At 39.5% G+C, this 24,941-nt stretch overlaps 1 protein-coding gene across 2 annotated transcripts in view; it reads left to right on the top strand.

The window, feature by feature from the left end:
- The window catches only part of gpr158a (G protein-coupled receptor 158a), a 147,961-nt gene that overhangs the window by 59,793 nt on the left and 63,227 nt on the right, over window positions 1-24,941 (top strand). For both annotated transcript variants that reach the window (XM_022662706.2, XM_049480249.1), the window contains exons 3-5: window positions 4,619-4,721; window positions 8,320-8,543; window positions 14,029-14,097. In XM_022662706.2, coding sequence (XP_022518427.2) covers window positions 4,619-4,721; window positions 8,320-8,543; window positions 14,029-14,097 — 396 coding nt within the window. The remainder of the gene's footprint in view (window positions 1-4,618; window positions 4,722-8,319; window positions 8,544-14,028; window positions 14,098-24,941) is intronic.

The following is a 24,941-nucleotide window of genomic DNA, read 5'->3' as shown; positions in this document are numbered from 1 at the left end:
GGTGTTGCTAAGTGCTTACTATGGTATCCCAAGTAGCTAATATGGTGTTATTGTTAGACTGGTGCTGGGTGGTTGCTTTCGTATAGTTTTCTAGGTGGATGCTATGGTGTTGATATGTGGTTGCCCTATGGTTTCTAATTGTGTTGGTTGCCGTGGTGTTTTTAAGTTGTTGCTGTGCTATCATAGGTGGAGGCTAGATAAGTGCTACAGTAGTGGGTTAAGGGACTACAGGCAGGATGATGGTTGCTATAGTATCCCTGGAGGTTGCCATTGTGTCTCAGTTGCCAGTTGCCCAGGTGTTTGCTGTGGTACCCTGTGTTGATAGTTATAAGGCTGTTATAATTGTATTTGTATCATTGTAATATTTAAAGGGTGACAAAATGTTTGCACCCAATTCATTCTAAAAAATTCTGGTAAAATTAGTGGTTTTATGAATGCCACTTTTTAAACACTTTCCAATAAACTGCATTAAAACTAAATGTGCAGCTATGTTACACAGCTGCTTTGCAGTCACAACCGTAAAGAGAACCTGCAGACGTAGTTTTAGACAGGATTATTATTTATCCTCTTCGTCTTGGCTTTCTTCAATCAAACACCTCTCCATTCCTGCAGCTTTCCCTGCTTCTGATGAAACTGAAGGCAGAAGATTAAAAGTGTCAAGCTGTCGAGCACTGCGTTCATCCTGCATTCCCCGAATCTTAGACAGTTTGTCAGCCGGGGAATTGGAAGCACTTGGAAACGTGTATGGCAGGGCTGGGAAAGTCCTGTAGGGTTGGATTGCTGCACAGTTTTGTGCTCTTCCTGCTCAAGCACTACTAATTCAGCTCACCTTTTACCCAGATAGCATGAAGAATCGGCAGCATTGACTTGAGACTTAACATACGACATGTGAAATTGAGTGGACTGCGGTTTATTATACTCTGCAACTGGAGAGTTGGGCTGATTCCTGGGCTGATTCCCATATTATACTCGGCAACCGAGGTGCAGGCACAATCAGTTAGGGACAATTCTCATATTATACTTGGCAATTGACCATATTGTACATATTATACATTTAACATATTATACTTGGTCACGGTGTGTTGGTGCAAGTGGCTCTGGCAAATTCCCATATTATACTTAGCAACTGGGGTGCTGGGAAAAGCAGTTAGGGACCATTCTCATATTATACTCGGCAATTTACCATATTATACATATTATACATTTAAAATAGTATACTTGGTAACCGGGGTGTTGGTGCAAGCGGCTCAGGAAAATTCCCATATTGTACTTAGCAACCACAACTTATTTGATGTGTTGAAAATATATTTATGTCGTTTTTTTTAAATCCTGTTTGCTCTCCATTTAATGTTGCACTGCTGTGACCTAGGCAAGGGAGGGATGATTTCTATATTATACTTGGCAAATGGGGTGCTGGCACAAGCAGTTAAGGACAATTCCCATATTAAACTGTGCAGCCAGGGTGTTGGTATAAGCAGCTCGTACTGATTCCCACATACACAGCAAAATTAAGAGACCACTTCAGTTTCTGAATCAGTTTCTCTGATTTTGCTATTTTTAGGTTTATGTGTGAGTGAAATGCACACTGTTGTTTTTTTCTCTAAATTTCTCTCTACATTTCTCCCAAATTCAAAATAAAAATGTCATTTAGAGCATTTATTTGCAGAAAATTAGAATTGGCTGAAATGACAAAAAAGATGCAGAGCTTTCAGACCTCAAATAATGCAAAGAAAACAAGTTCATATTCATAAAGTTTTCAGAGTTCAGAAATCAATATTTGGTGGAATAACCCTGGTTTTTAATGACAGTTTTCATGCATCTTGGCGTCATGTTCTCCTCCACCAGTCTTACACACTGCTTTTGGATAACTTTATGCTGCTTTACTCCTGGTGCAAAAATTCAAGCAGTTCAGTTTGGTTTGATGGCTTGTGATCATCCAACTTCCTCTTGATTTGATTGAGAGGCTTTTTCAATTTGGGAAAATCAAAGAAGAGCTATATATGGGCTGTATTTACACAGAAACAGACAAGAAACACGTGGGGAACATAAAGAGAGGGCGGGGTAGGAAATGAAACACAGGTGGGAGCACTAATGACAAGGTGCGGTTAGGGTGGAGAATAATGCTATTTTGTTCTTATGAATAAAAACTACTAAACATCAGGCTGTTTAATGATAATGTCAGACATTTACTTTATTTAAAAAATGTTCCATTTCTCTAGGGCAGCTCTAGTAAACATGAACCTGCATTATGCATTATATCACTTTGTGTTTTTACCAACGTTCTCCTGTTTAAAATGCTTTAATAATTAACCCCCTCTGAACAGCAGCGTCTGTCACACTGCATTAGCGACAGTGGAAGTGCGGTTTAATTTTGTAGTGATTTATACTGCAGTCTGCACTGCTGATATAATAGGAATATACTGAGAGTGTTTTAAATCATTATTAAATTCAGCTCTGAGAGGAGCCCCATTGAGTGGGCTGATAGTTTCCATCTCATAACTCCTACTTCCTCTGTGTGAATAGTAAGTAGACTATTATCTCCCAAACCCCACGAGCAGGGCTGCTCTCCTACGGCTGTCTGCTGCTCCACATGAACGCCCAGCCCTGAGAACTTCAGCCCAGAGAAGCTGAAATAGCTCTCCAACACTTTCACAAGCCGGAGGAGCATCCTAGAGTTCGGTCCTTCATTAAGGGTAACAGCCCTTCTTATATGTGTCTGGCCTTTACAGAAACTCCAGGGCCTGAAGGAGTTTGGAGGTACTGAGGCTGACCAGCCAGTTCTGACTCAAATCTGATTTTTTGCTCAATGTGGTTCAGATCTGATGTTTTCATGGCTGTGTGAACGTGCCAAATCCGTTTTTTCAAAATCAGATTTGAGTCACTTCCATATGTGGTCCTAAATCGAATACGTATCCAATCTGTGGACATGCAACATAAATTTGAACAGTCAAATCAGATCAGAATTCATGCATCTCTTTAAGCTTTTACGCATTAGCATTAGCGCTACGTACTTCTCTCTTGTACCCACACTGCATCTCTTGGTGCAGCTCTGCAGCTATAGCTGCAAAAAAAACAGCAAAAGCAAACCGCCTGGCCTTTTTCCTACACCTCCTCAACCTGAGCATGAACTTTAGACCAGCTGTTTGCTGTTTCTCCACTCCAGCAAAAGATGCTTCACATATGAGCTGCTAACTTTAACTCATCTATTTCCCTTCATAAAGCTACGAGTCTCTCGTCTCTCTAATATGAGTTTTTTTGCTGTTGGTGAAGAAGGAGGCGTTTATACAGGTATCAATGTGCGCATGTGAGACGTTTCAGGAACAGATTCGTTCACATTACACACAGATACAGATCACTTACATTTGTGAATGTGAAACGTAAAGATAGACAAATCTGATCTGAGGAAAAAATTGGATTTGAGCAACGTGGTTTGTAATGTGAACGTAGCCTTCATGACTCTAGAATATTTGGAAAATGCATTTATTCATTAGACAATGGCAAAAAAGCAAAACTCTTTGATGTTTAGCATACGAAATGGAAAGACTGAATAAGTTCTATTGAACAGTATCGTCCTGAGATCCTGCAGCTCATTTTTCTCAGCCTATGCACTTGGTTTGTTAAATTAATCCTACTTCTGCTGTAGATTATTATTTTTTAAATTATTTTTAATTTCAGTGTCCCAACTTTTTGATGCATTATATAATTTATAATTATATATATATATATATATATATATATATATATATATATATATATATATATATATATATATATATAATTATATAATTTTATTTATTTATTTTTTTCACATTTTCTTCCCAATTTACACGGCCAATCACCCAACCCACTCATTAGGACTCCCCCTATCACTAGTGATGCTCCAACACCAGGACGGTGAAGACTAGCACACGCCTCCTACGATACATGTGAAGTCAGACTCCACCTCTTTTTGAACTGCTGCTGATAGCTGTAGCATTACCGCGTAGCATCACAGCGCTGATGCTCAGAGGAAAGCGCAGAGACTCGGTTCTGATACACCAGCTCACAGATGCAGCCTTGTGCAGATCCACATCACCCTAGGAGTGATGAGGAGAAAGAGATCCATTTACTGTATCCACCCAGAGAGAGCAAGACCAATTGTGCTCTCTCAGGGCTCTGGCACATGATGGCAAGCTGCATGACCTGGATTCAATCCAGATATACTGTAATTCTTCATACCAAATACAGTAATTCTCAGTGTAGAATATGAACAGGAAAAGCTGACTGAATACAGAAGATAGGAAAGGCACATTTCTGTCACAGTTAAGTTCACTCCATACTGCTCATTGATTTCAAATAGGCTATAGAGGAGATTTGAGGTCTATGTGAAAGTGTTTGATCTTTTAATTGGTGAGAGGTTCCTGTGTAGTTCTCCAACCATCAGAGCTTCCACTGCCTATATCCACCCTGCATTCTTTCAGACGTAGCGTTAGCACTGTCCCCTGGGACACAGCGTATCTGAGGATTCTGCTGCGATGCTGTTTTCCTACGTTGATCAGTTAACATGCATGGATCTGCTCTGGTCTTACATTATTCATCTCTCTCTCTCTCTCTCTCTTTCTTTCTCTCTCTTTTCCAGTGTCTGCCCATCCCAGGCCACGGCTTTGTGCTGGACAAATATAAATGCCAGTGCAAGAGCGACTTCTACCACCCAAACAGAGTGGCCATCAACGGCTATACACGTAAGTTTAATCTATCCACTCAACTACTCAATCACTGACCCCCTCAACTACACAGCCAACCTCCACCCATCCACCATCCATCAATCCATCCATCCATCCATCCATCCATCCACTCAATTACTCATCCACTTACTCAACAACACATCCAACTATGCACCAAATCAATTACACATACAACATTGACTTATTCAACCACCCAATCAACTATCCATATATACACTCAACTACTCAACCACTTACCTTCTCAGCTACACTTCCAACTATCCATTAACTCAACTACACATCCAACCTCCATCCATTCATCCACCCATTTATCCATCCATCCACCCATTTATCCATCCATCCATCCATCCACTAAACTACTCATCCACCTACTCACTTTACTACACATCCAACTATCTGCCAACTCAATTAGACATCCAGTCTCCACCCATCCATCCTTTCACACAACCATCCATACATACACTCAAATACTGATCCACTTTCAAACATCCACTAACTTAACTACACATCCAACCTCTACCCATTCATCCACCCATTCATCTACCCATTTATCCATCCATCCATCCATCCATCCATCCATCCATCCAATTACTCACTCAACTACGCATCCAACTATCCGCCAAGTCATTTACACATACAACCTTCGCTCATCCATCCACTTATACAACCATCTATATATACACTCAACTACTTATCCACTTACCCTCTCAGCTACACTTACTAACTTAACTACACATCCAACCATCCAACCCATTCATTCACCCATTCATCCACCCATTTATTCATCCATCCATCCATAAACTACTCATCTACTTACTCAACTACATATCCAACTGTCCACCAACTCAACTACACATACAACCTCCACTCTTTCAACCAACCATCCATCCACTCAACTACTGAAACACTGACTGACTCAACTACACATACAATTATTCACCAACTCAACTACACATCCAACCCCCACTCATTCAACAATCCATCCATCCATCCACTCAACTACTAAACCGCTGACCCACTCAAATACACATCCAAACTTACCCCCATCCAATCAATTACTCAACCACTGACCCACTTAACTACACATTCAAGCATCCACCAACTCAACTACACATCCAACTTATACCCATTCGTCTCCTCATTCATCCAATCAACTACTCAACCACTGACCCACTCAAATACAAATCCAACATCCCTCCATCCACTCAACTACTCAACCACTGACCCAATTATCTACACTTTCAAGCATCTACTAACCCAACTACACATCCAACCTCCACCCATTCATCTACTCATCTATCCACTAAACTACTCAACCACTGACCCACTCAAATACAATTATCCACATTAAATACTCAAGAACTGATCCTTTTTTTTGCATGGTTACAATGGGCTGTATTATTCCAAAATATAATGCAAATTAATGATGTTGGCCAATTACTAGGGAAGATGCTGTGTGTGCAGCTGGACTCCAGAAATTAAGGAAGCACAGTTCACCAATTTAAGAGCATGTCTGAATATTAAACATTAAGTGTCAGCGTTTGAGAAGTATCTACTTTTTCTTTCTGGTTTGAATGCATTACTGGGTTGGTAGTGTATATTCTGCCCGAATGGACTCTCTCTCTGATGAGACGGTTTCAGACACAGCTGTAAATCTCAGCACTGCTTTAAACCACAGCCTTCAGAATGCTTTCACAGGTGTCTTCCACACCTCTCTGATCCATGACTTAAACTCCCTCAATCAGAGCAGCTGGACAAGCTGGGAATGAGAGGTGTGAATGTAGATAGCTGTGAGGTGAGAAGATGTGGACTGTGGGAGTGAAGCTGAAGCTGCCGCTGGATTAAACTGATGTCACAGATGATATATTCACACTCCCTCACTGAGTCCAGCTCATCAAACAGCCACTCAGACAGCCCAAGACCCGTCCAATATCTGAGAGTGAAGGCAGTACAGTTTTAATAGAACCTTACTCACATTAAAACTGCTCCAAATGAGTCAAAGTAGTGAAACGTTTCAATACCTGCTAATTATCCAAGCATGCCACTTTTTAGAAAATTAAAAATGAAACACTGTTCAATATATTGTGAATCTGGTCTTTGTGTAACTCGCACAAGCATTTTTGGACAACTTTGGACAAATTTGCTGTATTTGACAATAATAGTCTTATGTTCTATTTGATTTTTACCATGATGGTCAAGAACAACTCATCCACTTATTCACTCACCCACTCAACTAAATATCCAACCATCCACCAATTCAACTACACATCTCTCCATCCATCCATCCACCCATCCATCCAACCATTCCTCCATCCATCTACTCATCCACCGACTCACTCAACCACACATCCAACCATCCACCAACTCAGTTATATTTCCAACCTCCACCAATCCAACTACACATCCATCCATTAACTCAACAATTCATCCACTGACTCACTCAACCATAAATCCAACCATCCACCAGCTCATCCATGTGTCTATCCACCCATCCATCCATCCATCCATCCATCAATCAGCATTTAACAACCATAGTCTATGTTTTATTTGATGTTGGCCATGATGGTCAAGAACAACTTATTCACTCACTTACTGAACCAAATATCTAATCATCCACCAATTAATCTACCTATCTATCCATTCATTCATCCATCTATCCAATCATCCACTGACCCACTCAACCTCTCATCCACTGACTCACTCAACTACACATCCAACCATCCACTAACTCAACTACACATTCAACATTTATCCATTCAACCACTCATCCACTGACTCATCTATTCATCCATCCACCTACTAATCCACTGACCCACTCAACAACACCTCCATCCATCCACCAACTCTACTACATATCCAATCTCAATCAATCCAACTACACATCCATTCATCAACTCAACCATTTATCCAACCATCCACAAACTCAGTTACATATCCAACTTTCACTAATTTAAATACACATCCATCCATCTGTCTATCCCTACACCCATCCATCCACCCATCCACTCAACCTCTCATCCGATGACCCACTCAGCCACACATCCAACCATCCAATAACTCATCTACACATTCAAAAATTATCCATTCAATCACTCATCCACCCATCCATCCACCCAATCACATATATATTGTTGCTGTCACTCAAAAGTCTATATTTTTGTCACTTTTTACTTTTTATCTAAATGCAAATATGGAAGACTTTCTTTGAAAAGAAAGTAGTTCTTTAATTCTTCTGTAAAGTTACTATTTTGGAGATTTGTCAGTGTTTTTGTGTAAGAGAAATGATATTATACGATAGCATGCAAATATATACTTACATATTAAAAAGTGTGCTATTATCTCTAAATAGAGCATTCCAACATTATATGATCCTGTTATTACAGTGCTTTTTTGGTAGGATTACCATCACTATCAGTAAATCTTATCCTTTAATATAAACTGTTATTATTAACCCAGTGATAAATCAGTCAGGACCTATTGTTTGATAATGGTATCTATTTTAGGGCAAACTAAGTCTGATATTACTGTTGTTAGGAACAACAAATTATGTTATTTCTCTCTTTTTCTGACAAATACATTTTTGCTCTTCAAACAGGGAAGACTGGAAGTTTACAGGATCCTGAGGGTCTTCCTTACGATGCAGACTCCCCCCGGCACTGTCTGCCCTGTCAGAAGGGCTGTGCGTACTGTAAAGACGACACACCCTGTGTTGACCGTGGGGACAGCTACCTGAGCATCACCGTTCTGTCCTTCCAGGGCTTCTTCATGCTGCTGGACTTCATCAGCATGGTGGTGGTTTACCATTTCCGCAGGAACAAGGTGAGGATTAGCCTCAGTTTGAGCTACACTGTAATATAATAATACTGACAGCGAGTCCAGGTCCAGGTTCAGGTCCGGTCAGACCGAAAATGGTACAAAATCAAGTGTAACAAATGTTGCAGTAAACTGCCGGGTCCTTTAAAAAAACACATGGACTAAAAACAAAAAAAGTCATTTAAAAATGGTAAAAAACAGCATTTTATTAGAAAATCTGATAATACAAAACATTTTTAAACAAAGACAGGTTGTTGGGTAACAGCTAATAGTTGGTAAATAGCAATATAAAAATAAACTGAGTTTGAAATTGATAAAAATGTCAATTTCCAAAGTCTTAGTCTGTAGTAAATCAGTGCTGGAACAGATGGTGTTACTCAACATTTTTAATGTTGAGCAAAAAAGTTCAAGAGAGAGACAGAGCGAGAGAGTGAAAGAGAAAGTGAGACAGAGCGAGAGAATGTGGGAGAGAGAGAGAGCAAGAGAGTGAGATACTGCGAGAAACATTGAGACAGCGAGAGAGTAAGACAGAGCGAGAGATTGCAAGAGAGAGCGAGAGACTGCGAGAGAGCGTGAGAGCGAGAGTGAGAAAGAGTGCGAGAGACAGAACGAGAGTGAGAGAGAGAGAGACAGAGCAAGAGAGTGCGACAGAGAGAGTGCAAGAGAGCCAGAGAGAGTGTAAGAGAGAGAGAGTGAGACAGAGCGAGAGAGAGAGAGAGAGAGAAGGAAAAGAGTGCGAGAGAGAGAATTAGACAGCTAGACAGAGTGAGAAAGAGAAAGAAAGCATGAGATTGAGACAGAGCAAGCGAGAGAAAGACAGAACAAGAGAGCCAGAGAGATGAAGAACTAGGCAGAGCAAGAGAGTGCGAGAGTGAGAACTAGACAGAGCGAGAGAGAGGGAGAGAGCAAGAGAGAGAGAGAGCTAGAGAGTGAAAGAGAGCAAGAGCGTGTGAGAGAGCGAGAGAAAGAACTAGACAGAGCGAGAGATTGAGACACGGCGAGAGAGTGATACAGAGCGAGACAAAACGAGAGTGAGAGAAAGAGTGAGACAGAGCGAGAGAGTGCACGACGAAAGCGTGCGAGAGAGAGGGAGTTCAGTTCAGGCCTCCTGGCTGAGTGTGTGTATTTAGCTGTAGTGAAAGGTGCTTTCTATGGTATTCTCCATGCATTACTGTATAAATAGAGCTGCATCCTTTCACACACACACACACACACACACACACAAAGAAGCCTCTGCTTGTCTGCCCCCAAAGAAAAGACAGCCCCTCAAATCTGCTTCTCCATGCGCCAGAAAGCTTCCTTCCAGCTTATATGGTCTTTTGAACTGCAGCTGAAACGATGAACACACACACACACACACATAGACAGCGTGTATATACACACACACACACACACATCATTCTACATGTACACTCTACTGTATTGTATAGTAAAGTTTGCCTCTGGTCAAATAACTTGTTTTGTTGATTTAAGTGCAAATTAGTGAACAGCTCCTCGACACACAACAAATCTGCACATTTTAAAGCACAATTACTATTTATTCTATGTATTAAAAATATTAAACATTATGTTGATGTTTTATAACATTCAAATAAACAGCATTTATGGATTAGAAATAGCTGCTTGGGTTCATCAGATTCTAATTATTCTAATATTATATGGAGTTAATTAATGGTGATTATGGGTGTAGATAAGCCATAGAAATACTGTAGCTGTAGTCCTCACATAACCATTTAAATTAGTCTATCCAACATTTAACCACATAAATGGGTGTATCATAGCAATAAAAGTAGGCCAAGTCTTCACATTACCATACAAATGTGTGTAACATAGCAGTAGCTGTATCCCTTATTAGCCATCAAAATGTGTTTAAACACAAAAAGGTATAGCTTAGCCATAAATATGGCTGTAGACCTCAAACAACCATCAAATAGGTGTATCCTAGCCATAGAAATGGCTGTATCCCTCACTAAAGTGTGTAAATTTGTGTAGCATTGCCACATACATGGCTGTAGCCTTCACATAACCATTGAAATGGGCATTACATGGTCTTAGGGTTGGGTAGCCACTGTTTACCCACAGAAATGGGTGCATCATGGTCATAAAAATGGGTCACGCCTTCACACTTTCATGCAAATGTGGGCAACATAACCATAGCAATGGCTGTAGCCATGTAAATTGGTGTAGCATTGCCACAGAAACGGCTGTAGCACTCACATAACCATGTAAATTGGAGTAGCATGACCACAGAAAATGCTGTAGCCTTCATATAATCGTCCAAATGGGTGTAGCATGGCCATAGAAATGGCTGTAACCCTCACACAATCGTGCAAATTGGTGTAGGCTGGCCATAGAATTGGCTCTAGCCCTCACATAATTGTGCAAATTGGTGTAGCATGGCCACAGAAATGGCTGTAGCCCTTACATAACCATGTAAATTGGTGTAGCATGGCCACAGAAATGGCTGGAATTCTCACATAATTGTGTAAATTGGTGTAGCATGACCACATACATGGCTGTAGCCTTCACATGACCATTGAAATGGGCATTAAGTGGTCTTAGAATTGGGTGTAGCCACTGTTTAACCACAGAAATGGGTGTATCATGGTCATAAAAATGGGTCAAGCCTTTACACTATCATGCACATGTGTGCAACATAGCCATAGCAATGGCTGTAGCCCTCACATAACAATGAAAATTAATGTAGCATGGCCAGGAAAGTAGCATTTTGCTGTTACATAGCCATGCAGATGACTGTAGCGTGGCCACAAAAATGGCAGTAGCCCTCACATAATCATGTAAATTGGTGTATCATGACCACAGGAATGGCTGTAACCCTCACATAATTGTGTAAATTGGTGTAGTATGGCCACAGAAATTACTGTATGCCTCAGATGTTTGTGTAAATGAGTGTAGCATGGCCACCGAAATGATTGTATGCCTCTCAAGTTTGTGCAAATTGGTGTAGCATGGCCACAGAAATGGCTGTAGCCTTTACATAACCATGTAAATTGGTGTAGCGTAACCATAGAATTGGCTCTAGCCCTCACATAATCATGTAAACTGGTGTAGTGTGGCCACAGAAATGGCTGTATCTCTCACTAAAATGTGTAAATTGGTGTAGCATGGCCACATACATGGCTGTAGCCTTTACATGACCATTGAAATGGGCATTAAGTGGTCCTAGAATTGGTTTTAGCCACTGTTTAACCACAGAAATAGGTGTATCATGGTCATAAAAATGGGTTAAGCCTTCACATAATCATGCAATGTGGGAAACATAACCATAACAATGGCTTTAGCCCTCACATAACCATGTAAATTGGTGTATCATGGCCATAGAATTGTCTCTAACCCTTACATAGTCATGCAGATGGGTGTAGCCCAAGCATATAAAATAATACAACCATGGAAATGGGTGTAGCTTAGCCATATACATGGCTGTAGCCCTCACATAACCATTAAAATGGGTATTACATGGCCTTAGAAATGGGTGTAGCCAAAGTTTAATCACAGAAATTGATTTATCCCATATTATAATGACATTTCTATAATCGAGATCATGAAAGTGGCCTTATTTGGAAACTGTTGCTGTTGTGGCTCATATGTGCATGTGTGTGGATTTTGACGTTGACGTTTCCATTTAGACTATAAATACGTTGGCGCCACGTCTTTTGCTAGTGCCAGCATTCTAATTCTTTAAGGACGCTGTTTGGGTGCAGGCGGCGTCTGACGGAGATCTACGGGGACGTCGGACAGAGCCTAACTGTGGCGGACAGGTTCGGAATTGGACGTTTTGTTTCCATTCCAGCTCTGGATGTCAGAGCTCCTACGGGCGTTTGATTGCAGAGCAGCTAGCAGGTCTTCGACACCTGTTTCCACTGAAAGGAAATGTTCTCATTTCTCTTCTTCTGAAGGGGGGAAAATCGTCCGTAGCGATAGATGAGGGAGGAAAGGCGTTATAGGAAAAGCTTTATCTCTGGATGAAATACGGCCGGGTTCTCTCAGCCGTAATCCCGGGTCTAGTGCTCCGTGTTTATTTTTGATGCCATTTTCTCGTGGATATTGCAGCGCGGCTACGCAACACGAAAATCTATTCACGTCCACCGTTGCGTGCCCTGCAGTTGCTTCTGCTCAATCATATTATTCAGGAGCTCTGGCATAAAAGAGAAAGAGAGAGAGAGAGAGAGAGAGAAAGCGGCGGGCGCAGAACGCTCTATTCACAGAGAAGGCATTAGCCTGTGGGGCGTAGAAGTGATTCAGCTCTAATGTTCCAGCTGCATTAGGAGTGCATTAGGAGGAGTGGTGTAGGGGGAACACGGCCATGTGCAGGCAGATGCCCAAGCCTCACTTCTATACACATCAGCCTCTTCGTCTTTCTTTAATGACGTTCTGAAATGAGTCGTGATTTAGCCGGAGGTCGTGTTGACCCTGTATATCGAGTTCTTTATAAACTCAACCACCCATACCCCACCACCCACACTCACACTGATGCAATGGTGGGGCATTCTAATGAAACCAAAAAGAAATTAAAGAAGAATTAAGCTGAAATTTGAAAATGGTCTTATTTTCTTCATTTCCACAAATGCAAATGTAATACCATCACTTTGAAATAGCACAAAAAGTTTCAGAAACAGCCAAAAGTTCAGTGTCTGCACAGTCATACACTTAAAGAAGCTGTTAAGCCAACTGTCATTGCAGTCAGGCAAAAAAAAACCATCATATTTATTTTATTTACTTTTGTCAGTGTGAGCCGTGTGCCAAGTCCTGCTGAAAAATGAAATCCACATCTCCATAAAAGTTGTCAGCAGCAGAGAGAAGGATAAAGTGCTGTAAGATTTTGTGGGAAAACAAAACTGCACTGACTTTAGACTTGATAATAAAACACAGTGGATCAACACCAGCAGATGACATGTCTCTCCAAACCATCACTGATCATCAGTAAATTTTACATTTCATTTGTAAATGAAGGGATCAGAGTCTGGAGGAAGAGTGGAGAGACACACAGTCCAAACTGCTCGAGGTCTAGTGTGAAGTTTCCACCAATCAGTGATGGTTTGGAGAGACATGTCATCTGCTGGTGTTGATCCACTGTGTTTTATTATCAAGTCTAAAGTCAGTGCAGTTTTGTTTTCCCACAAAATCTTACAGCACTTCTTGCTTCCCTCTGCTACTGACAACTTTTATGGAGATGCGGATTTCATTTTCCAGCAGTACTTGGCACACTGCCCACACTGCCAAAAGTACCAATTAAAGCCTAATATAATATTCTAATTTTCTGAGATACTGATTTTTAGGTTTTGTATTGACTGTAAGCCATAATCATCTACAATAAAAGAAATAAACTCTTAAAATAGATCACTTTCAAACTGAATTACTGTAATAAAGTATCTTTTCGATGATATTCTAATTTTTTTGTGATGCACCTGTACATGCCCTGTCCGCTCCATATCTTCAGACATATAGTAATGTGTCTTGTTCTCTCTTTCAGAGCATCAGAGCTTCAGGTCTGGTCCTGCTGGAGGCCATTTTGTTTGGAGCACTTCTTCTCTACTTTCCTGTAAGTCTCTCTCTTCCTCTTACTCACTCCATTCAGCTTCATTTATTACCCAAATCACTCCGAAACTAAAGTAATTCATTTGCTGAGTTGCAATTTCCAACCAAGAGGCAGCTGAGAAGATGAGCTAGAGTGGAGGTTTCTGAACATGGGAGATTATTTATTCAAAATGTTTTAAGTTCAGTTTAACTTAAGACATCTAACTTCAGTTTATTAAGATAACAGCACTTTAAGGGTGTTGTGATTTAGATTATTAGTTTATTGTGTTGTATACACTACATCTGACATTGCCCCACACACAAGACCAAAAAAGGAGCTCTGAAACAAAGGGGCTACTTATACACTGAAACAAACAAGGAACACCTGGAGCAGAAAACAAGAGGGATGGGCTACAAATAAGATATAAGTGGGAGCGACAACGATGAGACACAGGAGGAGACAGGACAAAAACTAATCAGAGCCAGATGCTCAAAAGCACGTTTCTTTAGAAGGCTGTTCTCACCTCTTTAAAAAAATACTTTTTTTCTCTTTATTAAGTAAATCTCATTATTTTGATTTTTAAAGTCACTATTTTGAGGTAATAGAAGATTGTACAGAAGCTACTTAAAGGCTTTACTGGAGAAAGATTTTTGTTTACTCCAAAAGCAAAAAACATCTTCATATAATAACATTGTATCTCAAAATAACCCCTTAGTATCTCAAAATAACCACATAACATATCAAAATTCTAAGATAATATCCTAAAATAATTATTTAATATATTTAAACTGTGACTTAGTATCTCACAATTATGAGATAGGATCTCAAAACAATGAGATAGTATCTCAAAACAATGACTAAATATCTCAAAAAATGGACTTAGTGTCACACATATGAGATAATATCTCAAAACAATAAGTTAATATCTTAAGACAAGGAGTACATATCTCAAAATAATGACTTAATATCTCAAAACAGTGACAGTATTACAAAATAATGAATTAATACCTCAAAAAACGACTTAGTGTCTCAAACCAAATGACTTAGCATCTCACAATTATGACTGAATATCTCAAAGAAGGGACTCACAATTATGAGATTGTATCTCAAAACAATGTTTATACCTTAAGACAAGGAGTTAGCATCTCAAAATAATGACTTAGAATCTCAAAACAATGATTTAGCATCTCAAAGCATTGACTTAGTATTTTAAAGCGACTTAATATCTCAAAAACAATGACTAAGTATCTTAAAACAGTGCCTTAATATCTCAAAACAGGGACTTAGTGTCTCAAAATAATGACTTACTATCTCACATTAATGGATTAGTATCTCAAAATAAAAATTTAGTAGCTTAAAATAACAACTTAGTATCTCAAAACAATGTGTAAGTATTTCCAAACTGTGACTTAATATCTCAAAATAATAACTTAGTATCTCAAAACAGTGACATAATATATCAAGACAGTGGCTAGGAACTCAAAATAATGACTTGATATCTTAAAATAATGACTTAATATCTCAAAACAATGACTTGATATGTCAAAACAATGACTTGGTGTCTTAAAATAAAGACTTAGTCTTTTCTTTATACCTTATCCTAAACCTGATCATGGTCGGATCCCAAACAGAACCTGGATTCATCACTAAAGATTACGAGTCTCTACACTGCAAAAAACGAAATCTTAGCAAATGAAATTATCTAGTTTCAAAGCAATAAATCTAGCTATAAATTTCTTGCTCTGATAAGAATGTTTGTTTTACATATTTTAGAAATAATTACCTTATTCAATCTTAATTAGAATTTTCACCTTTTTTAAAATAATTTAAACTCTAAATAAACACAAGTCACCAGTCAAGTTGTTCTGATATTTGTGTAGAAATTTAAGTTAAAAAATAAAATATTTTTGCTTGAATTGAGACTTACTTAACTCATTTTGAGGCTTTGTCTTTGCTTATTTTAAGAATACTTTATAAGATTAATTTCTGTTATAAGATTTTTTTTTTGCTTAATTTAAGCATTTATGTCTCAATTTAAATACATTTTATCTAGTTTTTGACAATGAATTGTTTGCAGTGTAGGAGTTTAGTTTACTCATTCACACCATTTATGGCAGATGATTCGTTGAAATAACCAATCAGCTTCTGTTAATCCAGTAAAACTTGTAAAATGTCTAGCAGTTAACAGCCTCTCACCAGGAGGTGCACTACCCACTAACTTCTTTAGGAAGCAGTTTGCAGCACTACAGAATACAGAATACTACACATGATCATTTTCTGTAATGTAATAATGCTGTTTGTGGTGTTGTACAGTATGCACATGCAAAATACAATATTGTCCCATAACCCACATAATAGTGAACCGCTGCATAATATCATTCATACATACATTGAAGTAATGAGTTGTTAAGCAGAGGAAATTACCTTTGAGTTAATGTTGCTCCACATTCCTCATTAAAGGTGTTCTACAGCACATCAGTCCAGCGGATATTGATTTGGACAGATCTGGTGTTATGCTGTATTCCGCAGAGCCCCGGGGCAGCCGGTAATTGCAATTTAGGAGCAATCCCTGGGAGCTATGGGCTCGGCTTAAAACTGAAGGATAAATGTAATTAAATTCAACGGAACTGGAGGTAGCTAATCAAAGCAATTAGCCAAGAAAGTGTCCTAGAAAGTGCTAATCTTTATGAGCTAGTGCCGGAGTGAGGGCTGGGATTACAGAGGAGGGGCGGGGCTTAGGGGAGGACACTGAGTCAATCGTGTAGCACTTACATTTACATCACTATATACTGCATATCGTCGCTGTCCAATGAAAGACAAGTATCTCAAACACAGCAACTTTACAGAAGAGAGAAAAAAACTTCTAAACTTTCAATTTCAGGTCATTTTGAAGCATTTCTATTGGTCAATTCATCAAGAAATGTCTGTTCAAATTATGTAGTAAACTAAAAAATGACAAAAATGAAGATACTTGTTTTTCATTGGACAGCGATTATATTCTATATGTCCAAATTATATGTTTGTGGAAACCTCAGGTAATGAATGACTTCAGATACTCTGCTACTTTGCACCCAGTTGCACCAATTGCTGACATAGTGGTGCAATCGCACAAACTCAGCATTTTTTAAGTAATATTTACTAAATAACTTTTTTTTTTTTTTCTAATTTTTATTCCATTTTCTCCGCAATTAACAAGGCTAATTACCCAACCCCCTCATTAGTTCTCCCCCATCACTAATGATGACCAAACACAAGGAGAGTAAAGACTAGCACATGCCTCCTCCGATACATGTAAAGTCAGACTCCGCCTCTTTTTGAGTAGCATCACAGTGCTAACGCTCGGAGGAAAGCAGGTTCCGGCAGCTATTGATGGCAAGCTACATAAACAGGATTCAAACCAATCATTCTCCCAATCATGGTGGCAGCATCTTAGTCCACTCTGGACCACTCGGAGCCCCTTTCTGCCAAATTTTTAACTTTGCATTTACATTTAATTGATGTTTTTGTGCTATATTAATTGTTGTGCGCAATAATTATACTATTATGGTCAGGTGAACAAAACTGAGTTTCAAAACTAAGTAAAACCATAGACTGTATATAGCTGGACAGAGCATCGTCTCTCAAAAGTGAAGCGATCGCAGGTCGGGCGCCGCCTGCTGTTCAGTTGCAGAAAGCTGTGTAACCCCACCCATCCCCATAGGTTTCAATGGCAAAACAGAACAACTTTCAATCACGTTTTTTTCTCCAATATACTGTAATTCTACCTCCTGCATGCAACAGCTAGTGTAACCTCTGCTTATATTGTTAAATTTTTATATCCCCACAGAATTCGTTTTTTAAAAACGTTATTCAGCTCTATTCAAAAAAGGTGTGGTTATTGTAAAAGGGCTGGTTATGGGCGGGACCAATAACAGACCGTCAGCTCAGCTCCGCTCTGCAGCCTGTGACCTCGAGGCAGCCCTCAGGGGCGGGGTTATTTAAATGAGTAGGCGGTCTCTCCACAGTCTTTCTCCCTCCTCTGGTCTCTACTGCGCAGACTCGGGTTTCAGGATCGCCAACATGGAGGAAGATTTTGGCTTCATTTTCATTGAATGAATGGGAATGGCGACACGGCGTCCATCTTTTTTTACAGTCTCTGAGTAAAACATAGTTTTGAAAAACACATTAGATGGGGAAAGAAAATGCTATAGAATGTAATATACCACTATAAAATATTGCTATAAAATGGTGCTTGTTCTTACAGCCTACAGCATAGAGGCCAGGCAGTTAATCGTAATATATGATCTAGTTTACCTAAGTTTAACTACAGAACTTGATTCAAGTCAAAAAACTCTGTGTATAATCTTGTATGTATTTGATTGTATACATGGCCACAAAATGTTCACTCAACTCAACATAGATGGGTAATATTTAAAAAAAATCTAATTTTACATAAAACAGACTCAATTTAATCTAATTGTGGATTTATCATGTAGAAAAAATATTTTTAATGCACAGTAGAGACAGTTACTTCAATAAAAGCCGGATAAACTCCTTTAATAGCCTTAATTTTAGAAGATGTAGTAACTTAAGAGTGCAGTTGAAAGAGTTTTACTGCAGAACCGTCTCAGAAAAAGAGTCTTTCCCTGTCCTCTCCATTACTTCAGTTCTAAAAATAGATTTAACAATATTCTTCCTCCTTCTGAATCTCTCCCTCCCTCTCCCCCTTTCTCACTGTATCTCTCTTGCTTTCTCTCTCTCTCTCTGAATCTCTCTCGCTCTCTGTCTCTTTGTATTTCCATCTCTTTCTCTGTCTCTCGTTCTTTCTGTGCATGTCTCTATCTCTCCATTTCCTTATTTTCCTCTCTCTCTGTATTTATTTATCTCTGTCAATCTCTCTCTCCCTCTCTCTTTCTGTGTTTCGGTCTCTCTTTCTCCTTCTCTCTTCTCTATGTATTCCTTCTCTCTCTGTCTGTATCTGTCTCTCTTTATTTCCTTATCTCTCTGTCTGTTACTTTCTCTGTATTTTCTTCCTTCCCTCTCTCTCTCTCTCTCTCTCTCTCTCTGTATCTGTCTCTCTTTATTTCCTTATCTCTCTGTCTGTTTCTTTCTCTGTATTTTCTTCCTTCCCTCTCTCTCTGTTTTTTATCTCCCTCCTTCTCTCTCTTTCTCTCCTTTCTGTATCTTTCTCTCTCCCTTGTTTCACTTTCTCTCTCTACCCTTCTATCTCTTTGTATCTTTCTCTCTGTCCCTTTTTCTCTTTCTCTCTCTTTCTCTGTCTGTCTCTGTATCTTTCTCTCCCTTTCTCTTTTTCTCTTTTTGTATCTCACTTTGTCTCTTTCCCTCTCACTAACTCTCTCTCTCTCTCTCTTTCTCCCTTTTTCTCTTTCTCTCTCTACCCTTCTCTCTCTTTGTACCTTCTCTCTGTCCCTTTTTCTCTCTTTCCCTCTCTCTTTGTCTGTCTGTTTCTTTCTCTCTCTCCCTTTTTTCTCTCTCTCTCTCTCTGTCTGTCTCTGTATCTTTCTCTCTCTTTCTCTTTTTCTCTTTCTGTATCTCACTTTGTCTCCTTGTCTTTCCCTCTTACTAACTCTCTCTCTCTCCCTCTTTCTCTCCTTCTGTTCGTGTTGTGTCACATGCTATAACTTCACTCTCCCTGGCGTCTGCAATGAGACAGGAGCTGTGGAGCGAGCAAGAGTGGAAACTGAATCATGTACACACACACACACACACAGACACACACACACACACACACACACACACACACACACCGACACACACACACACCGACACACACATGGTGGAGTTGTTGGTGGAGCTGTGGCCTGATGTGACTCAGAGAGAGGGAGGTTCATTGAACCTTTGCTATCAGCATGCTTATGGCAGGGTGACGTGAATTATGGGAGTTGCAGTGAGGTTTGATAGCGGGTGCAGATAGATAGCAGAGACATTATTTTTCTTAGGTTTTTTATGGTATTTAAACGTCTTATTACACTAAAATCCACTTTTTCTTGCTCTTTTTGAAATATTTTATATGATGCTGCACATGAAACAGACTCCATTGTCTGCAGTAGCTAGTAAAAGAAAATCCTCAGAAATACGAGTTGATCAGAGAGACGTTAGGGTGTCTACGACAACCAGTGAGTAATGATCATGACCAACAGTGTCTGGCTAGAGTTGTCCATGTAAACAGGAAAGCGACATTCATTTCTTAAAGGTCAGTGTTCGTCAGTGCTTCATCATTAATGGAATATGATAAAAGTATTAGGACAGTATGTTCATTCCTGTCCCATAACAAGTGGAACGCCAATGTATGACTGATTATGACATTTATTAGGGTTTATAAAGGAGTTTATTAATGGTTATAAATAAAGATATAAAGAGGGCTACTGTTTCCCTTCCTATTCATGTGTTGTAACTGCTGATTAATGATTTATAACCAGTGTTGGGGACATTACTTTGAAAAAAGTACTTAGTTATAGTTACTAGTTACTTCTCCAAAAAAGTAACTGAGTTACTAACTGAGTAACTTCACTATAAAAGTAACTAGTTGCCAGTAAAAGTAACTATTGTGTTACTTTTGTGTTACTCGCCTCCGTAACAACCCCAGCCCCCCCACCCCCCCACCTATTTTCTCTGATTGGCTGAAGACGTAATCTTACTATACTTTAGCCAATCATTGCTTAGGTGGTTATCTCATCCTCCCCTCCCTTGTGACTCACACACACAACGCACACACACACACACTTGTACCTTTGTCTGTATGCGCGAAGTAAAAAAAAAAAAAAGTTGATTGAGTGGCTAAAGTAACGTGCAGTAACGGGGTGTCGGAAATGGTAATGGTGTTATAGTTACAGTCAGAGTAATTAGTTAGATTACTCATTACTGAAAAAAGTAACGGTGTTATAGTTACAGTCAGAGTAATTAGTTAGATTACTCATTACTGAAAAAAGTAACGGTGTTATAGTTACAGTCAGAGTAATTAGTTAGATTACTCATTACTGAAAAAAGTAACGGTGTTATAGTTACAGTCAGAGTAATTAGTTAGATTACTCATTACTGAAAAAAGTAACGGTGTTATAGTTACAGTCAGAGTAATTAGTTAGATTACTCATTACTGAAAAAAGTAACGCTGTTATAGTTACAGTCAGAGTAATTAGTTAGATTACTCATTACTGCACAAAGTAACGGTGTTCAGTGATGTCAGTAACGCGTTACTTAGTACTTTGAACTCTAATCTGACCCTTTTTTCAGTAACGAGTAATCTAACGCGTTACTATTTCCAATCCAGTAATCAGATTAAAGTTACTTATTTAAGTCACTGTGCGTTACTCTCTCTCTCTCTCCACCTCACTCTCTCACACACACACACACACACACACACACCGCTCCCTTACCCATTCCCCCTCCGCTCTTCCCCAATCACACGCGTCTCGCTTTCTCCCCTGTCTCTCTCGCGCTCGGCGTGTCTTTAGTTTCCGCCCGTTTTCGGCCGCGTCCCAATTCACTAGCCAGGGCAGCGGTCTGCCACAAATTTGATTGGCAGAGGAGAGTATTTGAAGATTTTACACCACACGTGATTGGAAGCTCACTGTGGCGCAGAGCGCACATACCGTAAAGACAAGAAAAGTTCCGGTGCTTTAAATGAACACTGTCAGAATTAAATCCTTCTCAGTAGTTGGGCTTTCTTTATTTTATATATTTTTTATAAAAACAAGTATTTATGTTTAGTAAAATCAAGAAAGACCATATTTTATTTTTTATTAAAAAAATATTTATGTTAAGTTAATTTTTTTATTTTTATAAAAAAAAAAAAAAATTTCAACTTAATAGAGATAAATTGTTGCTGTTAAAAATGCATTTTCCAGTAAAGGGAGTATTGGCAAAACTGGTTATAATGTTTATGTTAAGGCGGCGGGAGGTGGTGTCTGCAGCTGCTGAAAGTAACTAATAAAGTAACTTGTAAAGTAACTTAGTTACTTTTAAAATCAAGTAATCCATAAAGTAACTAAGTTACTTTTTAAAGGAGTAATCAGTAATCAGATTACTTTTTCAAAGTAACTATACCATCACTGACGGTGTTATAGTTACAGTCAGAGTAATTAGTTAGATTACTCATTACTGAAAAATGTAACAGCGTTAAAAACGCCGTTATTCCCATCACTGTTTATAACATAATCAATAACTGCTAATTAACTCATTTATAAACCCTTTATAAAGGAGCCTTATTTTAAAGTGGTACCAAACTTTCTGGAACTCCCCCCCTTAAGGTACCTTAGGTGAAATCTACATGTCATAAGTGGACCTTAATTAATTAATATGCACACATGCATGCCGCTCTGTCTGTACAGAAAGACATATGCGTGTGTGTCTGGATGTCAGTGTGTGTATAATAGTCTCACACCAGGTAAACACTTTTCCGCCTCCCCGCCACTTCTCCTTCTGCCGTCCTCCTCCTCCTCTTCTTCCTCCTGCTCTTCTTCCTCCTTCTCTGTCTTCCTCCTCCTCCTCCTCCTCCTCCAGCTCAGCAGCAGAGTGCATCGCAGCAGGAAGCTAATGAGAAACAGTATGGCCTCGCTCTAATGCGACTTGACCGGCTCCGAATGAGACGTGGCCTTTTGTTTTTTAGTCCATCCAAATCTCTGCCTCCTCCCTCGCTCGGCTCGGCGAGGATCAGAGAGCCCCCCCCGCTGATCCGCGGTCTGTGTGACCTTCTGACTAAAGCCCAGACCACCATTCTGCTCTGATTCCTCTCCATATGTTAGACTGGACTCAGTGCAGGGCTCGGGTGTGGCAGGCTGGCACTGGGTGGTGTTAGATGAGGGTGGAGAATTAGAAATATAAAGTAAGTGCCTACACAAAATTAAATTGTTAAAAAGTTTGACTACTTTGAGTTGGGTGAACATTTGTGTTTATATTATACAGTACTGTGCAAAAGTTTTAGACACCTAAGCAACTTACACTGATTAAATTATTTTAGCAATACGAGTGTTTTTACTTGAAAAAATATGATTTAAACAGATGCAAATAAACATAAATACAGTAAAACCTAACACGAATTTCTCATTTTTAACTAAGTATGTTATATCCTGTGAGCCGAGCTGAAGAACAAAGTGTAGAGATTCCAGATTTCTCCTGGATGCTCCTCAGTCAGCATGTGTATATTATGTTCAGTTCCGTCAGCAGCTCACCTGATTTACCACATTTACCAGTAATTCACCAAACCAGGTGTTGATTAATAGGATGAGAACTAGAAATAATAACTCTATTAAACTCAGATGAGGAGGAAAGATTAGAAGATGTTGTTTTAAGGAAAACTGGGCTGTAAAAGCTGTAACTGCTTTTTGGAAAATTGCTGTTTGTATTTATTGTAATGCGGTAATGTGTTTTACTGAGCTAATAAATGTGTAGCTCACATACTGTACAATGGTTGACATATAGCTAATATGAGCCCATTAACAAATAAAACTATATTTAAAAATGCATTAGAATGCATGAGTTATGGTGCTATTAACAGTTAAAGTCTCTATCTAGGGGGTGGAACCACATAGTCAAACATCACATAGGAATTATCGTATTTTTCACTATAAAGCAAACTTACTTATACACCCTTAATATCCTTTAATTTTCCAAAAAAATATCAGTACGTCTTATAATCCGGTGCACCTTATGTATGAATTCTACCAGTCAGGTATTAAGGAGCAGTAAAGCCACTCCTCTGAAGTACAGAGTTATACAGGAGTTTCAGTGAAGTTTCTCCAGCACCAAGGCTGGAGCAGTATTAGCATTAGCCGCTAACCACACTAAGCGCTAGCTCTTTTGTCATTCAGAGGTGAGTATTCTTGGACTTTAGACAGCTGATAACCCCGGCTAGCACTGCTGGAGCAGCATTAGCATTAGCAGTTAACCGCGCTAAGCACTAGCTCTTTCAATCTCTATTTCAATCCACAGCAGAACCAATCAGAATCTGATTTTTAGCTGGGGGTGGGACAATAGAGAATTAGACTTCACAGCAGAACCAATCAGAATATATATTTCAAGTGTGGTTGGACAATAGCGATTCAAACGTCACAGCAGAATTCAGAATTTATATTTTAGCTCAGGGTGGACAACAGAGAGTTTAACTCCGCATTTTAACTCTCTCATTTTAATTGGGGGTGGAACAACAAACTTAAACTCCACATCAAAAACAATCAAAAGTCAAAACCAATCAGAAGGCAGAACCAATCAGAATCTCTGTTTTAGTAGGGGGTGGGACAACAAGAATTCCAGGTCCACACCGGTCAGAACCAACCGGATTATCTTTTCACTTCATATTTTGAAAGTATTAATGATACTATAGTCTGAGGATGGCTTCAGCATCAGCAGCCGGAGTCTGAGAGAGCACAATTAGCCATGCTCTTTAAGGGTGGGGTAGGTGTACAGTAGGTGGCGCTCCCCTTTCTTATCACTACCATTGTGATGCTGGTAGAGTTTTATAGTGAGTTTTGGACTTTCAAATTTGGGAGAAAATGGGAGTATATTTATGAATAAATTATTTAAAACACAAAAAGATAAAGGAAAAGTCTCTAAGCCCCACCCCCAAACACACACACACACCCACACACACATTCACCCCCCAACGGTCTGTCTGCTGTGCTGTGTAAAGTGCACAGGGTCGTTTTTCACACACTGCTCTCTGCATTTTTAAAGAGTGTACCCACCGCTGAGGCGGCGCTATCTCCTGATAAAGGCGGCTTCTGATTAATTAATGGTGGCGTTCCACACAATCAATTTTCACCCTGGATGTAGGAATGCAGGTGGAGCAGGTGGAGCAGGTGGAGGAGGCGGAGCTCGCTGAGAGGAAGCAGCTGAACTTTGCATGCAGGTCGGCAGCGCTTTACTCGCTTCAC

Source organism: Astyanax mexicanus, chromosome 6, assembly GCF_023375975.1.
Source record: "Astyanax mexicanus isolate ESR-SI-001 chromosome 6, AstMex3_surface, whole genome shotgun sequence".
NCBI classification, from domain to species: domain Eukaryota; kingdom Metazoa; phylum Chordata; class Actinopteri; order Characiformes; family Acestrorhamphidae; genus Astyanax; species Astyanax mexicanus.
Note: the sequence above shows the minus strand (reverse complement) of the source record. Positions and strands in the feature narration are given on the sequence as shown.